The 20,162-nt window shown below is 53.2% G+C and overlaps 1 protein-coding gene across 2 annotated transcripts; it reads left to right on the top strand.

Moving 5' to 3' along the window:
- Positions 1 to 746: 746 nt before the first annotated feature.
- CD244 (CD244 molecule) lies at positions 747 to 20,156 on the top strand. 2 transcript variants are annotated; one of them, XM_019713010.2, is made up of 9 exons: positions 757 to 1,059; positions 9,315 to 9,656; positions 9,741 to 10,061; positions 11,313 to 11,420; positions 11,812 to 11,876; positions 13,874 to 13,933; positions 15,605 to 15,670; positions 16,968 to 17,024; positions 18,069 to 20,156. In XM_019713010.2, the coding sequence occupies exons 1-9, from the start codon at positions 999 to 1,001 to the stop codon at positions 18,147 to 18,149; spliced, it is 1,161 nt and encodes a 386-aa protein (XP_019568569.2). In that variant the 5' UTR covers positions 757 to 998; the 3' UTR covers positions 18,150 to 20,156. The 2 variants fall into 2 exon arrangements, with proteins under 2 accessions (XP_074178254.1, XP_019568569.2); XM_074322153.1 differs by lacking the exon at positions 9,315 to 9,656 and having other exon boundaries at positions 747 to 1,059.
- Positions 20,157 to 20,162: the final 6 nt, after the last annotated feature.

Here is a 20,162-nt window from a genome sequence, read left to right as displayed (position 1 = left end):
TGCTGTGTTCTCCTCCCTCTCTTGGCTGCCAGGATTCAGTCTGGCCTCTCAGCCCAGTTCCAGACAAGGTGAGTGCAAGTGGATCACAGGATGGAAAAAGGAAGGGCTGTCCTGAAGGGAACTGCAAGTATTTGCTACTAAAGGGAAAGCAGAAGAAAGAAAAGGGCTTGGGACTCTGGGCTGTGGCCTCCAAACCAGTACGTCCTGGGGGGACGTTAGAATGAACCCCTGACCATCCCTGGGCTGCCTGGCCTCTGGAGTGTCCGATTGAACTGTGGATGGGAGAGCACAGCAGACGTGCACCTCCATCCCATCAGTTGAGGGAGGGGAGAACTAGGGGAAAGCAGAAAGAGGAAGGGAGGGAATTGAGCACAGATAGGGAAATGAGCAAAAGCAAATTCTTCCAGAACATTTGAATTTGCATGTGTTTCAACTTAGGGATCAACTTGCAGAGAACCCCTGGGCCTGTCAGGTTTTTCTAGTGCCCCCTACTCCTCTAAGATTGGACCCACTCAGCTGGGGTCCCACTTGTCAGCCCACACTGTCCCCAAACATTCCCCCTCTCGCTTCACAATGTCTGTTGGAATGAGAGTCCGGGGTAAGGGCTGGTCCCCATGCAGGTTTCTCCATACTGCCAGTGGGGTGAAGAGAATTGGGAAATTTCATGGGTTTCTGCTCTTTGGACAAAGCCACTGGGTGTGGGTAGAGTGAGAGGCAAGATTATGAAGCTGGTTTGTGAGTCACTGAACCCCAAGTACCCGCCCACTTGAGGCCGACCTAGCAAGTTCCGTTGCTGAGAACTGTCGGACCAGGTCCAGGCATGGGGCTGTACTGCAGCCTTGTCAGCTGTGAGTGAGAACAGCCGAGTTGAGGAAATTGTGGCCAGACAGGCAGCGAGGCAGTTCTCCTCCTCATCCCCCGTGCCTGGTGGCTGCCGAGCCTGTGCACACAGCGTCTGCTGGGAGCTGTGCATCCAGGCTGACCCTGTGTCCTGTGGGATGTTGGGCCAAGCTCTCAGCCTCACGCTCCTCCTGCTCCTTAAGGGGCATCAGGGTCAAGGTAAGGGGCCCAGCCTGGCCGGCGGTGGGGCCGCGGCCCACGGGGAGGTCAGCACCCAGAGCCTCTGACTGGATCTGTGACTCAAGCAGCCCTAACAGGTCTGGACAGGCTGGCAGTGGACTTTGGGAAATCACTGAGAAGCTCGCTGGCTGTGGCAGTCAGCAGTGCAGGCAGCCCCAGGCAAGGAGGTTGCTTTCCACTAGCTTTGGGTTCCCTTCTGCGTGCGGACGGAGCATGTCCTTCCTGCCGGCTGTAAGAAGGAGCAAGGGAACACGAATTCTGTGGGGTTGGCAGCAGAGATGAGGACTGGCCCGGGGCTTCGGTTTCCCTAGGAAGTCGTGCTGCTCCCTGAGGCAGGGAAGCTGAGCAGGACTCAGGCTTTCCTGTACAGGTCCTTTGTCCCCTAGCACCTGTGGCTTCACAAAGCTACAGGAGCCTGAGAATTATTGGGGAAATGTGGGGCTGAGGTCGGGGGCAGAGATTGGGAGAGAAAGGGATAATATTAGGATGCCCTTGTCCTAATATTATTGTCCTAACATTAGGGCAACATTAGCAAACCACAAACTGCCAGCGGGGTACCAGGACAGCTAATGTTTGCTGGGTGGGGATCTCAGCCCAGGGCACTTTCCCTCTTCCACCCACTGTGAGACTTTGAGCCTGCATTTTAGGTCAGTGATTCTTGGAGGCTCATCTTGGGAGGGGTGGTGTGAGAGGTGGGCACACTTGCGTGCAAAGGGAGGAAACTGAGGCGCAGGGGGTGTTTGTCCATGGTCTGTTAGGAAGCTGAGGTAGGACTGACAGGGTCTGGGGCCTGGCTTTGGGGCTGAGAGTGACAGAAGGTTGAGGCTGACATTATGAGCCTGTGTGACAGGATGATGGTCCCTGCACCCCGAGTCCAGGCTCCAGCCCTGTCGTTGGCTGTTGTGCAGGTGGCTGGGAGGACTTCCTGGGGCAGGGGACGCATGGACTTGGTCTGAGGGGCCTTGTTCCTTTTCCTGCCAAGTCCTTTGTCTGTGGTGCTAGCCTGGTCAAAGCTGACTGAAACCGCTCTGTTTATTTGTTTGAATTTTTAAACATTTTAATGTAAAATAATTTCAGAGTTGCAGAACAATTGCAAGGATAGTAGAAAAAATCTTGTATTTCCTTCACCTAGATTCACAGTTGTTAACATTTTATCACATCTGCTTTCTTTCTTGTTCTCTCCGTATATATGTATATGTGTATAACGTATGATGATTTTTGTTGGCCCACTTGAGAGTAATGCCCCTTCGCTCCTAAATCTTTTGGCACATATCCTGTAAGCAAGGACGTTTGCGTTTCCTACCATGTCAGCACGATGATCGGATCTGGAAAACCCCGACACGAGCGAACTGACAGTCCGTTTCAAGTGTTGTCGGTTTTCGCAGTAACGTGCTTTATGGCTTTATTGTTTTCCGATCCAGAATCTAGTCAGGCTCGTGGGTTAGACTCAATTGTTTTGCATTTTACGCCTCTGGGATGGCCAAGCTTTCCCAGTGTTTTGTCGCTGACGGTTTTGGTGCTCTGGGGACGGCTCCTCATCCTGGGTCTGCCAGATGTTTCTGCAAGTGAGTCACGTCCTGTATTTTGGGCAGGAATATTGCTAAAGTGATGCTGTTCATTGTCAGTCCCATCAGGAGACGTGCTGAAGGTGAAACTTTGTCTTAAAAACTTGGTTTATTGAAGAGTTTAATATGTGAGATACTGAGAGGCTCACGTCGCCGTCCATCTTTGCAGAAAGCTTCCAAAGGCTCCTCACTGCACAGTGAAAGCCCTACATTTTACAGAGGTCTGCGGCCTCCTGATCTTGTCCCTCTGCTCTTCCTGCGTTTCAGCCACACTGGCCCGTGGGCTCACTGTCCCCGGTCCCCAGCACTCAGCATCGTCCCCTTCCACGTGGCTTGCTCCCTCTACCCCTCTGAGTTCAGGGCAAACACCAGCCTCTCGCCCTGCCCCCCCCCCCCGCCCCCTCTGCCCCCTCTTCCCGCCCCAGCTGTCCTGCAGCTCCCAGGCCCTCTGCAGGTCACCTTCTACCCTGTTGGCTTGCTTATTTTCTGTCTCCAGGTTCCACTATGTCACCAGAATGTGAGTCCCTTGGTGCTTCTGTCTGTTTTGCTCACTGCTGTGTCTTCATCATTTCGAACAGTCTCTGGCACAGACCCTCAGTTCATATTTCAGAATGAAAGAAAACTTTAAGTAACTTGGGGAATAAAGTGAGCTTATCTATGGGCTGGACATGCTGTCGGGGAAAAGCTGTTCCAGACATGTGAGCACGGGCTCCCTCCCAGTCTTGAGACCTTCACCTAACGCTGTCTTCCAGCTTTTCAGGGGAAAAGGAGCTCAGCGTGGTGCCTGCTGCACAGGGACGGGCAGGGTTGGGGGACGTGGTGTAGAAAGTGCATAGAAAAGTGTGGCGTCTGACAAGTCCCCAGGTGAGGGCTCATGCTATTCGTCTCTTTGGAGGCAGGACACATATTTATGTCACTTAATTGTGTGATCAAAGGCAAGAGACAGACTATGCAGTGACCCTTAACTGACTAATAAACTGAGTAGAAAGGGAAAAGCCGTGCACGTTCAATGTGTGGCTCTTTCTGAAGGTTCCGCATCATCACACCCAGGTTCTCAGGGAGCCTCCAACATTTGTAACATAAAGGAGCGTGTGTTGTCACACTTACATTGTACTGTAAAACATGCTTACTGTTCTCACAATATCGCCTCCCTTTCTGTCCCTGTCCCCAGGTGTGTGTGGGCAGCTCCGTGCCAGGTGCTGGGTGTGCACTGAGGACTCAGGGTAGGTTCATGGCTCCCGTTGTGGAGCCGACGTCGCTGCAGGATTACTGTGTAATCCCAGTTGTGACTCGTGTACACCGAGCCCAGCAGGTGCTCGGATCATGGCAGTTGAGTGAAAGAAAAGCTATTTTCACATGTCTCAGGCAGATTGGGATGATTTGGGGGTCAGATGAGTTGCAGAGCAGAGACCTTCACATCACGGCCCACAGGAGGGGGCCTGGACCCTAACGTTCATCTTGGACCCAAGGTCAGGCCTTGGCTGCACATTCTGAGGAAACCACAAAGGACACAGTGCAGGCTGTGAACGCCCTGGGGCTGTGGGTACAGAGGTGGCGTGGGCAGCGTGGGGCACCTGCCGTGAGGGTGGCCGAGTTGCACTCACTTCCCAGAGGTCTAATGGCCGCTGCTCGTGCTGGGACCCAGGCAAGTTCTGAGAAGGCAGCGTGGTCGGGCCCATCTCTTCCCATCACAACATGTCAGTGATGAAGCAGCTGGGCATGAGAGAGCCCGGGATTCAACTCAGGGCCACCCTGCAGGAGCCTGGTTCTGTGGAACCCGAGTGCTAGGGGTGGCCAGGCCATTGTCTTAAACACACCTTTATTATTGAGGTGTGACATGCACAGAAAAGTGCATGTAACTGTAATGGGCGTCTCTGAGTGGCTGCTGGATGAGGGCAGCTCTGTACGCACCACCTACTTTCTCCCCTCCGTTTCCCCCCACCCCTGCTCCCATAAGAACAGTCACTTCTCTGACCTCTGACAGCATAGGTTAGTTTTGCTGTGTTTAAGTGGAATCAGATGGTGCTCTTGTGCTTGTCTCCTCTCCTCTCAACATCTGATGGGATGTTGTTATGTTATCTGTGTTGTTATTTGGCTGATCATTTTCACAGCTGTGTAATATTTCATTGTGTGACTATTGGATAGTTTACTCACCCATTCTACTGCTGAGGACACTTTGGGTCACCTGCAGGTTTTCTGTGATAACGCCACGTGAGCCTTTCATCCTGAGGGCCTGCAGGGGCGTGAACCCTGTGAGGCAAAGACCGGTGCCCAGGGGACCACGTCTCGGTGACCTCCACGAGGAAATCCTCCATTAGAGTCACTTCCGGGAGTTACCGAGATGCACTCTGGGATTCAATTAGACAGTTCACTAAACAGCGTCATCAAGCCTTTATGTTACAAGAACTATGCAAGAATTTGTGGGGGAACAAAGATGAGAAAGAAGATGTTGATTCTGTTCCTAAGGCTCTTTCAGAGGGAACTAATCATGTAAAATCACAACTACAAGGGAAGACAGGAAATGCTGAGTCGCTCACAGGGAGTGAAGAGACCAAGATTCCTTCTAGACTGGGCGCTGCAGAAGTGTCCTTGAAGGGTAAACAAGAGTGGAGGAGAAGGGACGAGGACAGTGTGAGCAAGGGGGGCAGCCTGCACAGAAGCAGGGGAACGCAGGGTCTGAGTGGAGTTGTGAAAGGCAAAAGCACTTGTTATCTTGGAGGATAGTGTCACATATAAATGACGTGGTCCAGTTGACACACAAGGATGGAGACGTGGGTGGGTAGGTTTGCCAGAGAGGAGGGGCTGCGTTGCCTGAGAAGAGTTGGCATGGTCAGTATGCAGCCCCCAGGGTCGGGCGTGGGCGCTGGAGGTCACTCTTCAGGGTTTCGCCTGGGCTGGGGCCCCCTGCCTCAGCACTGTTGGACGCTACTGGGTTGTGTGCACTCAGGTGCCAGCAGGAGCCCCTCCTGTGAGCCTCACCTCAAGCCTGGTGGCCTAAGCTTAGCTGAGAAAACCTCAACATCCTTGAGGGCTGGAGCACTTACACCGCTCTGCGACTCCCTGCTGCCGGTCCTCCTGGTTCTCAGGCCTCTCCTCTCCTCCCACCAGCAGGACCAGTTCTGAGAAAGTTGAACTGACTGTGGCTTTGGAGGCTGCAGCAGCTGCAGCTGGGCTCAGGGCGAGAGGGACTCAGTGACAGCCAGGTTGTCTCCTTGACTCCCCTCCATGCAGGCTGCCCACGCCCTCCTGCACAGGCCCTTCAGTCACCTGCCTTGGGCCTGTCGCTGCAGTTAGCGGTTCACCCCATTCGTTCGTAACCACAGGAAGAGGGGCCCTGAGACTGCCTAGCAGTGTCCCGGGGGCCCCCTGACCACTGCGACCTGCTGTGGCCTCACTCCTTTGAACCACGCAGCTCTGCTGTTGGCTCCTTCACCACCAGCATGAGAACTGGTGTTGAAGTTTCCATGCTTGCACTTCTTGTCTCTCCATTTGTCACACGCACCCCTGCGGGACAGGGCTAAGTTCTTTTTGTGGCAGTCACAGTACCCAGCACACAGTACCATCCCTCAGCGCCACACACCCCCATCCTGCCTCACTCTGGCCACCTTCCCTCTCCCCACATTGGACTGACTGTTGGCTGCAGAAGAAAATTCAACCACAAAGAGCAATGGCAGGCTCAGAGCCTCTGCTCTCAGCGGGATCCTCTGTGTCCTGGGAATCCTGGTCTCTGGCCCACAGCTCCTCCCATTCCTCACAGGTGACTTCAAACTGTCACCATCTCTGCAAGGTCCTGTTCTACCATCACGGCCTCCACCAGCTCCCCCTCCTTCTCCAAGGAAATGGAGACACCACGAGGGTCAGCCCCCTCTCCTGACCCACAGACGACACACGCCATCTGCTTCGAACCATCCTCCTCTCCTTGGCCATGACCTTCCCCCCATGCTCTGGACATCACTATGGGAAGCAGTGGGCCGTCCAGGACCTGCTCAGCCCCTGAGGACATCTCTGATCTGTCTTCGACTGTTCCTTTCTTGCTGGCTTTCCACTCTTAGTTCATTCTCCTCAGTTAAAAAACTATTGGAAAACCACTCAGTTTTCCCTCTGTTGTCTTTCTTCTCTGTGTCTTTTACACTCCAGCTGTCTTAGGCTTGCTTACAAATCAGCTACATAAGATTCCAAGAGACAAGCAAAAATGTGCAATGCCTCTGCAGACCTCAGCTTAGAACTGGCACAACGTGCTTTTATCAAGAAGGCGAGGCCCGTGACAAGAGATGGGCAGTGTCCCCATGTCTGGATGAGGGTAGGAGGTCAAAGTACCACCACAAGGGGAGTAGCCATGTTTGCCTTTTATCGTACTAGTTCTCTGCTAGAATTCTCAAACTTACATTTTATTTCCTTGAGCATATGAAACGTGAGCACTTTGAAGTGTATGAATTACTACCTCTGTTATCTAGCATTAGATGCCCCTTGGGTCTGTTTCTATGGCTTTTTTGTTTCTTTTGGTTTTTGGACATGTTTACTCTTGTTATGCCAATTTATTTTTTGTTTCATTTTGGACATAGTGTATGAAAAATTTTATAAATAGTTTAATGCTTTCGTCGATGCCATTTTCCTCCAGGGATAATTTATATTCACCTCTAGTAAGCAGCCAGGTTAGAAATACTAGAGATTCTAGGTCGCTTTAACCCAATTCAGGGTGGAGATGATTCAAATGTGGGCTGTAGTTTCTGTGACAGCTGGTCTGTGTCTTGTTCTTTCTTACTCTTTGTCTACCATTTATCGTCCCAACCCCAAGTCTGATCGATTTTAGATACATCCACTTCCTATTATACCAGGAGGTCCCTGGACTCCATGCTCTTAGTTCCTTGAGGTTATTATAAGCTCTGCTAAGCTTTTCAACCCTTCAGCTGCCTTTTCTGGAATCAGAAGATGCCTCCAGGGAACAGCATTAAAAACATGCTATTCTCACCTCTCTGAGTTCCTTCGTTCAGTCCTTGGCCCATAATATCTCACTGTTTTTATCTCTTTGATCCCTTTAAAAACATGCTTTTGTATTTTGCCCATTTTTCCGTTATTCTCAGCAGGGGCATTGGTTAGCGTGTCTTAATCTGGCCTTCCATTGTCAGAATTAAAATTCCCTAGGTGATTATTTATCTCCGCCCATAAATTTGTGGCGTGGAATAAAAGGATCATCTGTTCCCAGATCCCAAATTGTCTTGTATCAGGAGACGTGTCTTGTGCATGAAGAGGTCTTGAGTCTTCGGGGCTCTGGTGACAGTGGGGTCTTAGGAAGGACTCAGTGATCAATGATGACAGTGCGTGTCCTCTTTGTAGGTTCGGTAGGTATTTTCCCACTCACCTTTGCACTCAGGGTCTTGGCCCAGTGCTTGCTGGGTTGGCCTGCGGTCACATATTGTATGGAGGCCACGGGACAGACCCTGAGAACGCAGTCTCTGCTTTTGGTTTGGTCCCAGGAAGACCCAATTCACCATGGGATATGAATATGAAGAAGTGTTTTACTCTTGGTGTGTCACGATCAAAGGAACATCTTCTGTCAACCAATAGTAATCACAGGCGCTTTGGCTGTTGACATCTTGAGGAAATGCCAGGATGAAGGTGTGGCCACAGGGAGTGTTTACCATGCATACGGACACCTGAAAATCTGTCTCCCCATCACTCTGCTCTCAGCCTCCATTGTAGCAGATCTGCTTGTACAGCTGCCCCATCCACTCCCTCCTCTCCTCCGAGTCCTCCTCGACCCTCCACAACCATCCAGACTTGTATTTCCTGCATCCACTGGCCACACCCCAAACAGGAACACCCACTTTTCTCCATAGCAGCACAGGGGCTGGGGGGGGACTCAACTTCAGGTGAGCAGTGACACGCAGCTGTATGTCACACCCTCACGTACATTGGTGTCCATCTGGGTCCCTAGAGAGGGACGTGCTGCGATATTCCTGCCTGGGCAGTGTATTTTCCTTTGTCCTTTGCTAATTGTTTTCTAGGGAGCAATCCTTGTGGAGACTTTGCCGTGACTGAAAAACTGTCAACCACTAATGAGTAATGAGCACACTTCCATGTGCCAAGTGCTGCGAGAGGACCCTGAATCCAGTGCTAGGGACAGAGGGGGCTTCCTGAGTGCAGCCTGGAGTGTGAGGCCCGCTGTGCCTGACCATTTGGAGCTTCCAGCTGTCACCGCTGGCCACTCGCGGTGGCCTCAGTGTTGCGGGGGGGGGGGGGGGGCTCGCCTCACATCCGATGTTTATTTGTAACATGGTAGTTTTAATACTTAAGGGTTCACGCGCTGAAGCCAGACTGATGGGCTGTTAAGCTCCTCTTTGTCACTATGTAGCTTGTGGTAGTTACTTGTAGGTTCTTTCTAAATCTGTTTCCTTAGCTGTAAAATGAAAAAAAAAAAAAAAAAAAAAGAGAATCTCAGAGGGTCACTGTGAGTTTAACCATCAAACAGTAGAGTTTAACCCCTGCCTGTCCCAAAGTAAGTACTCGGGAGAGTTTCGCTGCCCTGCTGGGTTTGCGGGCTTCCTCAGAGCTGGGGAGAAGCGGAGACAGATGAAGCATGTGCGTGTTCTCGGGCTCTGGGCTCCTCAGACGTGCCCCCAGGGGAGTGGCATCCAGCTGCCCGCCTGACGCCCTTCCTGCCTCCTGCAGCCTGGTGTCTCCTAGAAGCCCCGGCCGACAGTCTGGTTGCACTGGCAGGAACTTCTCTCCGGCTACGGCCTCCCAGCATGCATACGAGGACACATTCTGTGGATTGGAGGGTAAAGCTGTCCTCAAAGCAAGAATTTAATTTGATACTCACGTGGAATAGTGAATCTATGTCGGACAACATACAGCGTCACAGTAATTTGAGCAACAGATTCAGTTTCGTGAGTAAGACCCTAACTCTTCTCATCAAGGACGCCCAGCAGCAGGACAGCGGCCTCTACGTCTTGGAGGTCACCAACAATTCTGGGGGTGTTTGCAGGCACCAGTTCTATGTTTCTGTGTTTGGTGAGAGCCCAGGACAGCTCCCCGCCCCCTCCCCTGCAGGGCTTGTGTTTGCAGCACTTTCCTGATCACAGTCTCTGCTTCCAGACCATGTTGGGAAGCCCCTCCTGTGCCAGCGGGGGAAGTTGAAAGCAGTGGACAGAGGGTTGTGCCAAGTGAATCTGTCCTGCTCAGTCACCAGAGGTGCTAACGTGAACTGCGAGAACGTGAGCTACGATGACGTGAGCTACGAGAACGTGAGCTACATCTGGTACAGAGGAAGCGAGCTGATCCAGACAGGGAGGGACCTCACCACCCTGGAAGAGTGGATTGACGCCAAAGGCGAGCACACCTATACTTGCAGAGTCAGCAACCCTGTCAGCTGGGCGAACTACACCCACAGACTCACCTGTCTGAGTACCCAGCAGGGTAAGTGCAGCACTTTGGGCAACAGCAGGGGCTGAGGTGTCAGACCCCACAGTAAGGCGCACGTGCAAAAGGGACGGGGCAGGAGCACCCTTGGCTGCCCCCCAGTGCTGCGGATCTTGGCCTGTGGCATGCGCTTCCTGTACAGCCAGGCCTCTCAGTCTGGGAAGAACTTTTTCCCCATCAAGGAGTATTTCCTTTAAGTGGGAGATGCATAGTTGTTTGGTGAGTCACAGCCCCACCCTGGCTGCCAATCACTATTTCCTGCTCCTCAGAGACTCATGGGGACCTGCTTCCTCCTCTCAAGTGACAACCCCCAAAGCCCCATAGTTGCCCAGGAGCTGACTTCGCTGTACATGGAACCCTGGGTCAGGGGGTATTATTGCATTCTGATCGCAGGGTACCTGGGAGAGTTCTTGGTTTCCCGCTTGTGCTTGTCCTGCTAGTTCCCCGCGTTAAGTTTGCACCACTTTGTGTCAGATAAATTAAGGCTTATGTGCCATCAGCCTGGGCCTCCCAGGGAAAGGCAACCTGCAGTCCCTGAGCTAAGGAACTTACAGCCAGCCAGCAGACAACAAACCAAGTCTTCATGGGCAACGAGGAAGGAGCCAGCTGCGGAATTTGGACTGACAGGGGCTCTGTCCCTTGGGTCATGTCAGCCATAGCCTCGTCATGTACAGCTGTGTGATCTCAGGCAGATTCCTAAGCCTCTCTGTCCCTCAGGTTTTCTCTTGGGTAAAATGAGAGTGGTGATAACAAACACCTAACAGAGTTACTGTTAAGATTAAATGAGATAATATTTATAAGGAGCCCAGCCAGCTGTCATCAGGAATATTGATTGGATTATATATGGTGACGCTGCATGGTGCCACTAACGTTACATGTGGAAGTTTGCATGAGCAAGAGCGATGGGTGCAGGAAGGTGAAGTGGAAGACACGCTGTAAGTGTTGATGGGGTGTGGCAGCATTTCCGTTGCCAGGTGCTTTGCGTCTGTTAAGTCCTATGATTAACCCCTATGTAGACATCACGTCCTTTTCCTAAGAGAAAACAGAGTCAGAGATGTTACGCAGGTGCCCGAGGGCACAGTGTGTGGAGGCAGAACCGGAGACAAGCCCATCAGACGCTGACACCCCCGTTCTTGGCACCAGCAGGAAGCCAGCCTTGACTGAAGTCCCAGGGTGTCAGGACTGCAGAGAGCGCTGTGGGCTTGAGGACGGGTAGGAACCAGGCCTCCTGCCTTCCTTGTCCCTCAGAATTCAGCTTTCTGACCTTCCTGGTGCCCATCGTGTTTCTCATAACCACCCTGCCACTCGGCGCCCTTGGCTACGTCTGTGTGCGCAGGAGGAAGAGGAAGCGGTCGCGTAAGTGGAGGGCCCCTACAAGGAGCTGCTGCCCGAGGCGACAGCCCGGCAGCCATGCCTGGGAGCGATGGGATATGTGCACACTGGACAAACACCTGCTGGGCCTTTTCTCCCAGTTCTCGCCTTCTGGGGTGGCCCCTAATGTTTACAGCCTGATCCCCAACCTGCAGGTGGCTGGTTTGGGGCACAGCCTATGGGGAGGAGTGTCGGGGTGGTTGCTGCCCCGAGGTCTTTGGGTGTCCTGGGAACAGCACTAACCTTCTTCCTTTCTAGAACTTTCTCAAGGTCTTGGCCATCTGGGATGAACAGGGCACTGCTGGCAGCAGACTACTGGACAGGATGCCCTGTGGAGGGCACGGCAGCTCCATTCTTTGCTTCTTTCTTCTCACAGAGCCCAGCCCAAAGGAAGTGCTGACAATTTATGAAGAAATCAACTTGCCAATCAGGAGAAATCAAGTATGGTGTCCTGTGGGCTGGGATTTCTCTCAGCTGGTCTGGAAAATGCTCGTGGGAGGATGACCATTCAGACCAGGGGGGCAGAGAGAACCATACAATTGTGCTGTCAAAGTGGTCCTCAGCCCTCCCTATCGATCTTTTCCCCACGAGCCCTGTAGCTCTGGCCCTGGGGAAACAGGAAGTGGGAGAGAGCCGAAACGGGCACAGGGGCATCGGGTGCAGGGTTGCACCTGCTGAGCAGGGCTGGGGGCAGCAGAGCCCAGGAGCGGCCGGCAGCGCTGCTCCTGCCTCTGCACGCACCTTGTTCTCCTTTCTTCCCAGCCTCACCAGCTGTCCTGCGCCCAAGGACGAACTCAACCTTCTTGTTTCATGTCTGACCACAGATTCATGTGTCCCTGCAAGTCCAATTTCCTTTTGTGGGTCCCTTGATCATTACCCAGGCTGGAGAGGATGCCAGGCTGACGAGCCAAAGCGTGACAGAGTTGCAGCTGCTCAGTGCTCTGTGTTCGCCCCGTTTAGGGAAGAGGCCAGGGCCTGGATGAGATGCAGCAGGGTAACTGGGTTAGCATGAAGGTCATGAGCCAGAGCCAGCGTCTCCGGGCATCTCTCTGCCAGTCAGCCTTGGCCGGCAGTGGCCAACCTATGTGTCGACTAGAAGTGGACACTCCAGTGGGGCTGCAGGGTGCCCCCACTGCTCTGCCCCTGAGCAAGACAGGATGTGGTGACAGGCCTTGGGGAAAGGCACTGTCTCATTGAACTGCCAGGTGGGGACGGTGGCGTGTGGGGGTTGGCCTGAGGAGCAGAGGCAGGAAGTCACGGTGGTGGGGCTCTTCTGTCCTGGTCACACATGTCAGGCCCTGGAGGGCTCATAGAACAGAGGCAACTTGCCTGAGGTCTGGGAATCAGTGCCGCCCCTCAGCCCGTTTCCTTGCCGCAGCACAGGGTAATGGGGTGTGAAAAACAATGGGAGACATTTTCTTCCATCATTACCGGACTCTGGTTCAAATTCATAAGTGCAAGTCTATCTCCCGGCAGCCACTGGTGCCCAAATGCTTGCTAATAATATCCCCCGCCGCCACCCCCCCCACTGCCCAAGAAGATGACCTAGAGTAGAAAAATGAAGGAGATGACGGGGGAGAATCATTATTTATAGTAAAAACACTACTGGGGATCCAGGCTGTCCCCCTGCTTCTGAGCTGGGTGCTCCCGCTCCCTCCCGGGCTCTGCCGACTGTCCCCTGCTTCTGTCCAAAGGCCTCAATGTCAAGTGTCCTGTGGTCTCACTTAGCACCCACCTCTGACCTTGCTGGAGACACTTCCATCAGGTCTGGTCAGAAGAGAAAAACAACAAACTGCTGTTTTTTGGCCAGTTGCCATTACTCTCCCATGTCCAAGGACAGCTGGTGTTTCTCTGCTCCTCTTAGCTTCTTCTTCTTGCAATGAGCCCTGCTGGTCCACTGGCTCCCCAGCAGAGCCCATCCCAGCAATGAAACACTTCCACCCTCCATCTCCTGGGAAGAGGGGAGCATGTCCTTGGGCCTGGGTCCAGGGCTTCACCCAGCAGTGCAGCTGCCCCGGGGCCTGGCTTCAGGCCAAGACAAGCTGACCACCAAGGCTGGATCCAGAGAGGGGGCTTGAAAACATTCAAAGTCTCTGAATTTCCGTGCCCTGGGGTGATGCTCAGATCTCAGCCTTATTCATAGCTCAGTGCCATTGTCAGTGGCAAATTTAGTTGAGAAGTTAGCAAAGGCAAGTCTCTAAGTTACCAAGTAAATCAAGTGACATGAGCCGCCTGGCCAGGGTCACACTCCCTTCCCTCCTGGACGGTTCCTCACTCCTGACCCTGCCACCCTGTGAGTTGCTCTTTCCGCTCTGTCTCCCCGCCGTCCCTCCCAGGCTCCCTGGAGCCTCTGATCGTTGGGCGGTCTCTCCCCACTTCAATCTGCACAGACCCGCGATCTGCGTGGATCAAATGTTCCCTTCCTATCTGTTGTGCAGGAGCAGCAGCAGAGTGTGCCTGGAGAAGGGAGCACCATCTACTCCAGGATCCAGTCCCAGGTATCACTCTAGCTCCCCGAATCCAGTCCTTCCATGCCTGTCCAGGAGACTTCCTCATGGCCCCACACCCCGCCCCCAAACTCACACCCTTGAATGACAGAGTAAGACCCTGGGGCTCCTGGAGCCCTGGAGACGCTTGGCTTTGGCTGCATGAAGCTGGTTGAAAGGACCAGTGTGGTCCTGGAGGCTCTTCACAGAGCTGAGCACAGCTGGGAGTGTGGCGCACACCGGCTCCTGCCTCCAGGTCAGCAGCGGGTGAGGCACAGACAGCTGGCGGGAGAGGAGGCTTGTCAGGGCACTGGGGTGCCGTGTCCCTCCCTGCTGCTTCCAGTGCAGGGGCCGTGGTCCTTCCATCTCCACCCTGTATTATACCTGTTTTCAGGAAAGAATGGATCTGTGTTGTTCTCTTGTATCTTACTATGACCTGGCGGTAACATTTAGTAAGTACTTGTGATGTCCATCTTGTTAATTGAAGCTTACCTAAGACGCCCATGAAGTAGGTCTAATGCAAACCTCCTTTTGCAAATGAGGAAGCAGAGCCAGGCTGCCTAACGTGCTCAAGGCCACGTAGCTTCAGGCCAAGCTGGGTCTCCAGCGCCCTACCCCACCCCACCTCTAACGCTCAGTGGAAGCTGACCCGGGAACTGGAGAAGCGCCTCTAATGCTGGCAGCTGAGGTGACACTTGTTGGTACCCAGACTGGCATCGCTTTCCAGGGAAACACTGCCCTCCGGTGGCCACTGAAGATACATGTCTGATAAAAACGGCTTTTTTATGTTTTATTTATTTTTAAGGCGTGAGGCAGCAACGTCCTCAGCTTGGTGGTCCAGCTGCAGGACAAAGAAAATCCTTTGGGGGGAGGTTATAGTCTTCAGAGAAAGGGCAAGAACAGGAGGAAGAGGACAAAGCGAAAGGGCAGAAAGGAAGGGAGACCACGAAGGGGAGAGGAAAGAAGGAGAGAAACGGCGGGGCGGGGCGCGGTGCGGGTGCCCGGCCTCTCCGCGCTCCGGGATTCCCAGGCGCGGTGCTGCCTCCCCTCGCTCCCTTGGGATGTGACTCACGGCTGGTGGGTCAAGTTGAAGAGCCTCCCAGAGCTGCACAGCCATTGATGTCCGGCTTTAGCCACATTGAATTCCAACAAGAGGCATTTAATTAAGTGCAAGGAAGCAGAGTCAGTCAGACTGAAACGTGAGCGTGAGATTCGTCCCGTGCAGCCCTAGGAGGTGGTGAGCACCTCTGAGGACGCCTGGCGGGGTCCAGAGAAGGACGGCGTGTTGCCAAAGGGAGGCATTGCGGTGCGGAGGAGAGAACCCTGGAGAGTCGGGGTTTAAAGGTGCTGGTACCGTGAACGCCCAGACCTGAGCGTCTCGCCCTTTTGGAGCCCCACGTGAGGAACGAGGCCAATTACGATCATGCCACCGTAGGGGAGTGTTTTAAGGGTTGGGGAGAACACGTGTGCAGAGCCGGTGCTCAAGACGTAGAGCCGGCTGTAATGACAGAGAGGGACTAACATTCCGGTTGTGTGACCTCCGGACCGGTCCAGGGTTCTTTTCACTACATTTAAAGCTTCTGTGTGGTCCGGGTGGAGGGGGAGGGATGCAGAAATGAGCTCCGTCCCGAGGGTTGTGCTCGACCTATGCTGCTGGAGTGATTTTATTTCTCTCTTCGTTAGCCTTCTGCTCCCACATCACCAAAAACTGGAAATACATTGTATTCACTAGTGCAGCCTTCCCGGAAGGTGAGTCTCCGCCTGCAGGGGGCGCTACTGAAGCAGGTGTGTGTGCAGACGTGTGTGTGTGTGTGTGTGTGTGTGTGTGTGTGTGTGTGTGTGTAGTGTGCACTTCTGAGTGAACTGTCTTCCACTGTGTATCTGAGTAGCTTGTGTTAAATGAGTGTTATTTAATGGGCCAACTAGAAAATGCCTTTCCAGTTCTATTTGAAGAAAAAGAACAGTGTTGAGACTAAGAAAAGAGTGGATTCAAGGTGTCTGTAGATTTTCTGTGGGAGGTGGGGACAGTCAGAGACAGAGAGGACCACGCAGTCCTTAGCAGGTCAGCGAGGCTGTGGAGAAAGATACGGGAGCGGTTTCGAGGCCAGGAGCATGTAGCCCGGAGCTGCCGAGAAGACTGATCCAGAGACCCAGGACTGACTGTCAGGGAAACAGACAGAGGTTCTGGCCTGCCAGTGAGTGGTGGCGGCCTCTGGCATGAGGCAGCCCCTCAGAGTGCCTGTGAATCGTGCCCCAGGCTGGGCTCACAGCGCTTATGTGCACCTGGAACCTCAGGGTCGGGTGCCCAGGTGTCCATGGGGAAGTGATGGGAAGAAGGCTGTTCCCAGGGCTGGAGTCACAGTAGAGATCCATAGCCTTCATGTGGAGTGTGGGGAGGGTGCGCGCTGCCCTGCTGTGGGGGCACTGAGCATGAGCAAGGCAGGCGGGTGTCATGTGTTTGTACCAAATGGGGGAGAGGGTTAGGCCGGGCTGCAGACTTCTCACTCACCCCCCTTTGCAACAAGTCATGCCCTCCGCTTGGATTCTATCGGGGAGCCCTTTGGGATTAGAATCCACGCGGCAGCACGTGGCCGTCTGACGGTCGCAGGCAGCATGGCAACAGGCCGCGTCTCATGTTCTGATGACTCTGCTGACTGCTGACAGTGCTTCTGAGTCCAGGCTCCCCGGTCTGCTGTGGTCACTGTCCCAGGGTTGGTATGGATGTGTGTGTGGGAACTAGGCGGTGTGTTGAAGAGATGCTGTGAGGCAGTGTTTGTATCAGGTTTGTCTGAGGGGCCTGTGGGTGTGGGAGGCTGAACTCTGACTTTGGTTCAGAACTGTCGTATCACAGGCAGGTGTGTGTTACACCTTTTCTGGACCGTAAACAGTGTTGTTTACTCCTGGGGTAGGAGATTCTACTCATTTCTGGCTGTGGATACTTCAGGGCCATTCTGAGCACTGAGTCCCTTTTGGGACCTCTCACATCACTTAGGAGGGGGTATTTCTTAACTTGAAGTGAAGCACTCTTTACCCCTTGAATTTCCAGTCTGGATCCAAGAAGAGGAACCACAGCTCTTCCTTTATCAGCACTGTCTATGAAGAGGTAAGATTCGGGAACCCCTTTGGAATGGGGTTCGTGCAAATAGCATAGCCGTGAAGTTGTGCACTAAGGAAAAAGTCATCCACAAAGTCTCAGAATTGTAGGGATCACACGGATCTCCTAATCCAGATCTTCATTTCAGATATGAACAAGTGGAACCCCAAGGAGAGTGAGTCTAACCCAAGGTCATATTGTGTGTTGGGGTCTGACTCTTATTGGTGAGGAGTTTTAAATCAGGGCTGTTCCCTGCCTAGTTCTCCAGCTGTGGGTCACACACTGGGCATCTCTGTCTCTTTTCCAAGTGTGTGTGTGGGGTGTGGTGGGATCAGATAAGGGAGGATAAGTGAATCTAAATGACTTTCTAAAGTTAGCAAGTAATTGGGAACCATTCCAGGACACAAGTGACCTTAATCAGCTGGGATGAATAATGTCCAAAGATGCCACTGAGCCTGGTGGCTGATTTCTCTCAGACCATTTAGGGAATGGAAAGCAGGGACTCAACCTCTAATGAGTGATTATTATGTATAAGGCAGCCTACCAGTGTGTTCATGTGAATTATCTCAAAAAACCCCCACAGAATGTTATGAGTCAGTATAATTACACTCCCCATTGATACCCACAAAGTCGGGAGAGCACCCCACCCGTTACCCATTCGCCTCATGCTGTACCCAGGCTTCCCGCTGGGTCCAATAAAGACGCTGCCGTTGGTCACAAGGGGAGCCAGAGGATAGCTGCCTGCTAGGGTCTGTGGCGCTACAGCTGGGGCCCCACAGCAAAGCCAGCTGGACAGTGCAGGGTTGTAGAGGACACTGGGCCAAGGCCATCCCGGGGTCACGAAGAAGCACGGTGGTCCAGACACACTCAAGTGGGAGCCAGAAGAATGGATTCAAGGCCCTCTGTAGTTTATAGTAGTTGTTGGCACCAAGTGATTTGTTTCACCACGCTGAGCTTCACGTTCTTAATGTGTAAGATGGGGTAACAATTCTTAGCCCACGGGGATGGGGTGGGCAGTCCAGTGGGAGGGTCTGAAATTCTTTTCTTCCACAGGTTGGAAAGAGACAACCCAAATCCCAGCGTCCTGTGTGCCTGAGCCAGAAGGAGCTGGAGAACTTTTGTGCATACTCCTAGCTGCCGCAGCTATTCTCACATCTTTTGTGTACCGGTGTCTGCTCTGGGCATCAGCACGCCGGGGGCACCACACGAGTCTCTGCACCATGGTTCCCAGTCTGGAGAAGATATGGGAGTTTGTTCATGGACTGTATTTTGTTCTGAAAACGATTTCTAACAGCCATTGTAAGAGCAAGACTGTTAAACCATCTCTCTCAACTTACAAACCGGACCAGAATGGGTGGAGAGTTTGGGTAGCTTACAAAAGACTGCACAGCAAGTTCAGGTACCGTAAACTGTCAGTGCCCATGTACCTGTAGGGGTTCTTATTCTTCTCAAGATTCTCTTCCCCTGCTTTTATAATCTGCAACCTGTGTCCCATCCCAGTAACCTGGGATGATCACATTTCTAGACCCACCCCTTGTCCAAGCCCATCTTCCACAGAGGAAGAAAAGATAATGGTGATGCAGAAGGAGAAACAGCCCCTCCTGTGAGGTGGACTAACCAGCCCTAAGCCCCTGGCAGGTTCTTCTGGTGGTGCTGGCCTGAGCTGAAGCGGGGACCCTGAATTTGGAGAGGAGCAGGGGTGAGAAGACCAGGGAGGGGCTGTGGTGAGCCCTGCCCTGTGGATGAAGCTGGCACAGATACCAGAGTCAGCACTCAGGGGACTGTGGTTGTGTGGACACCAACAGGAGAGCTCATTCCGCCACAAGGAGACTATCTGCTAAACTCTTGATCCTTCCAGCCCATAGAGGTAGAGAAAGGACTGAGAAGGGAACAGGGAGGGGGAGTGAGGGCCCATCACGTGTGGGGCAGGAGCCGACCTGCCTCACCTCACTGATCTCACAGCCACCTGAGAGGGAGCGGTTACCCCAGGTGAGGAGGCTGACTTTCCATGTCTCTGTCTGAAGTCACACAGCTAGTACTTGGAGGAGACAGAAGCCAGCTCTGCGCCTGTCTGAGGCTCAGGCAACCCCCCCCATAAGGAAAGTGTCACCCCAGACTCCATTCTGAGCAGCCAGGAAGCTCTTGTCAGTTGTGACCTCAGAGGAAGGGAAGATGGGGAGAAGCAGACCCATGCTCGGGGCTGAGGAGGAAGAGATTTTCAAAGGCCCGAGCACAGGACTCCCCCATCGCATAGCTGACGGGGGGAGTCATTGTCATAGGATCTGGTGCGGCTTGTGCTCCTGTGAAGGGCTGGGCCACCACCTCACTCCCCACTGCCTGCCTTGGTCCCACCCCAAAACCTGCTTTGGTGAGTGCAAGGCAAGCTGGACCATTAGGTCATGTGCAGATTTTCCTCAATAGAATGACCAGGATTCCACCCAATGCTGCAAGGACTATTATGATCACTCTGTGTGTCCAGCACCCCGTGTGTGCAATCTCTGACTTGCTCATGTGGGCCCATTTCAGCCTGGGTTCTGGACTCAGAACTGTGTTAGAATCAGTCTTCATTTTAAATACCTGTGAAATGGAGGTAATAATTGTGTGTGCCTCACCTGGAAAATGGGAGCAGTGGGTGAGATGAGGTCTGTGAAGGGCCTAAAACAGGATTTATCTCACAGTGAGAGCTCAGTCGGAGGGTCCTGGATTCTCACTTTAAGTCGGGTGGGCAGGAACATGCTCTCTGCTGCCATCTCCTGTGCATTCCGGAATTAACACCCTGTGCAGGTCACCAGGAAAAGCTATTCTCTGCTGCCATGTCGTGTGCATCTTGGGAATAGCACCTGAGTGCAGGTCAGGAAAAGCTCTTTTTTCCAAAGTTTCTGAGCCAACGAAGAACGTGTCAGACCCAGGGCTGTGCCCCAGGTGCAGTCATCTGTGCTTTAGAAGCTGCCCGCTGGAATGTGGAGTCCTCAAGCTGAAACATGGCCCAGGGCTTGGCACACCTGAATTAACTGCCTTTTCGCCTGGCTCTTACCTATGCTGCCTTATGCTACCTTCCCCTCTTGCCTCCCGACCTTCCCCGGAGCCATTCTGCAACTCACAGTGTGCGCAGAGAGCCTCTGTAAGTCGCCACGTCTTGCGTAGTGG

This window comes from Rhinolophus sinicus, linkage group LG17, assembly GCF_036562045.2.
Source record: "Rhinolophus sinicus isolate RSC01 linkage group LG17, ASM3656204v1, whole genome shotgun sequence".
Lineage (NCBI taxonomy): Eukaryota > Metazoa > Chordata > Mammalia > Chiroptera > Rhinolophidae > Rhinolophus > Rhinolophus sinicus.
The sequence above is the reverse complement of the archived record's forward strand: the minus strand, read 5'-3'. Positions and strand labels throughout refer to the sequence as shown.

What these genes read in the sequence shown, in the direction of transcription:
- CD244 (XM_019713010.2), top strand. Translation starts at nt 999, where the DNA reads ATGTTGGGCCAAGCTCTCAGCCTCACGCTCCTCCTGCTCCTTAAGGGG. An exon ending in GTTCTATGTTTCTGTGTTTG is followed by an intron (nt 9,657 to 9,740) that starts GTGAGAGCCCAG and finishes CTCTGCTTCCAG; the next exon opens with ACCATGTTGGGAAGCCCCTC. An exon ending in CTGTCTGAGTACCCAGCAGG is followed by an intron (nt 10,062 to 11,312) that starts GTAAGTGCAGCA and finishes CTTGTCCCTCAG; the next exon opens with AATTCAGCTTTCTGACCTTC.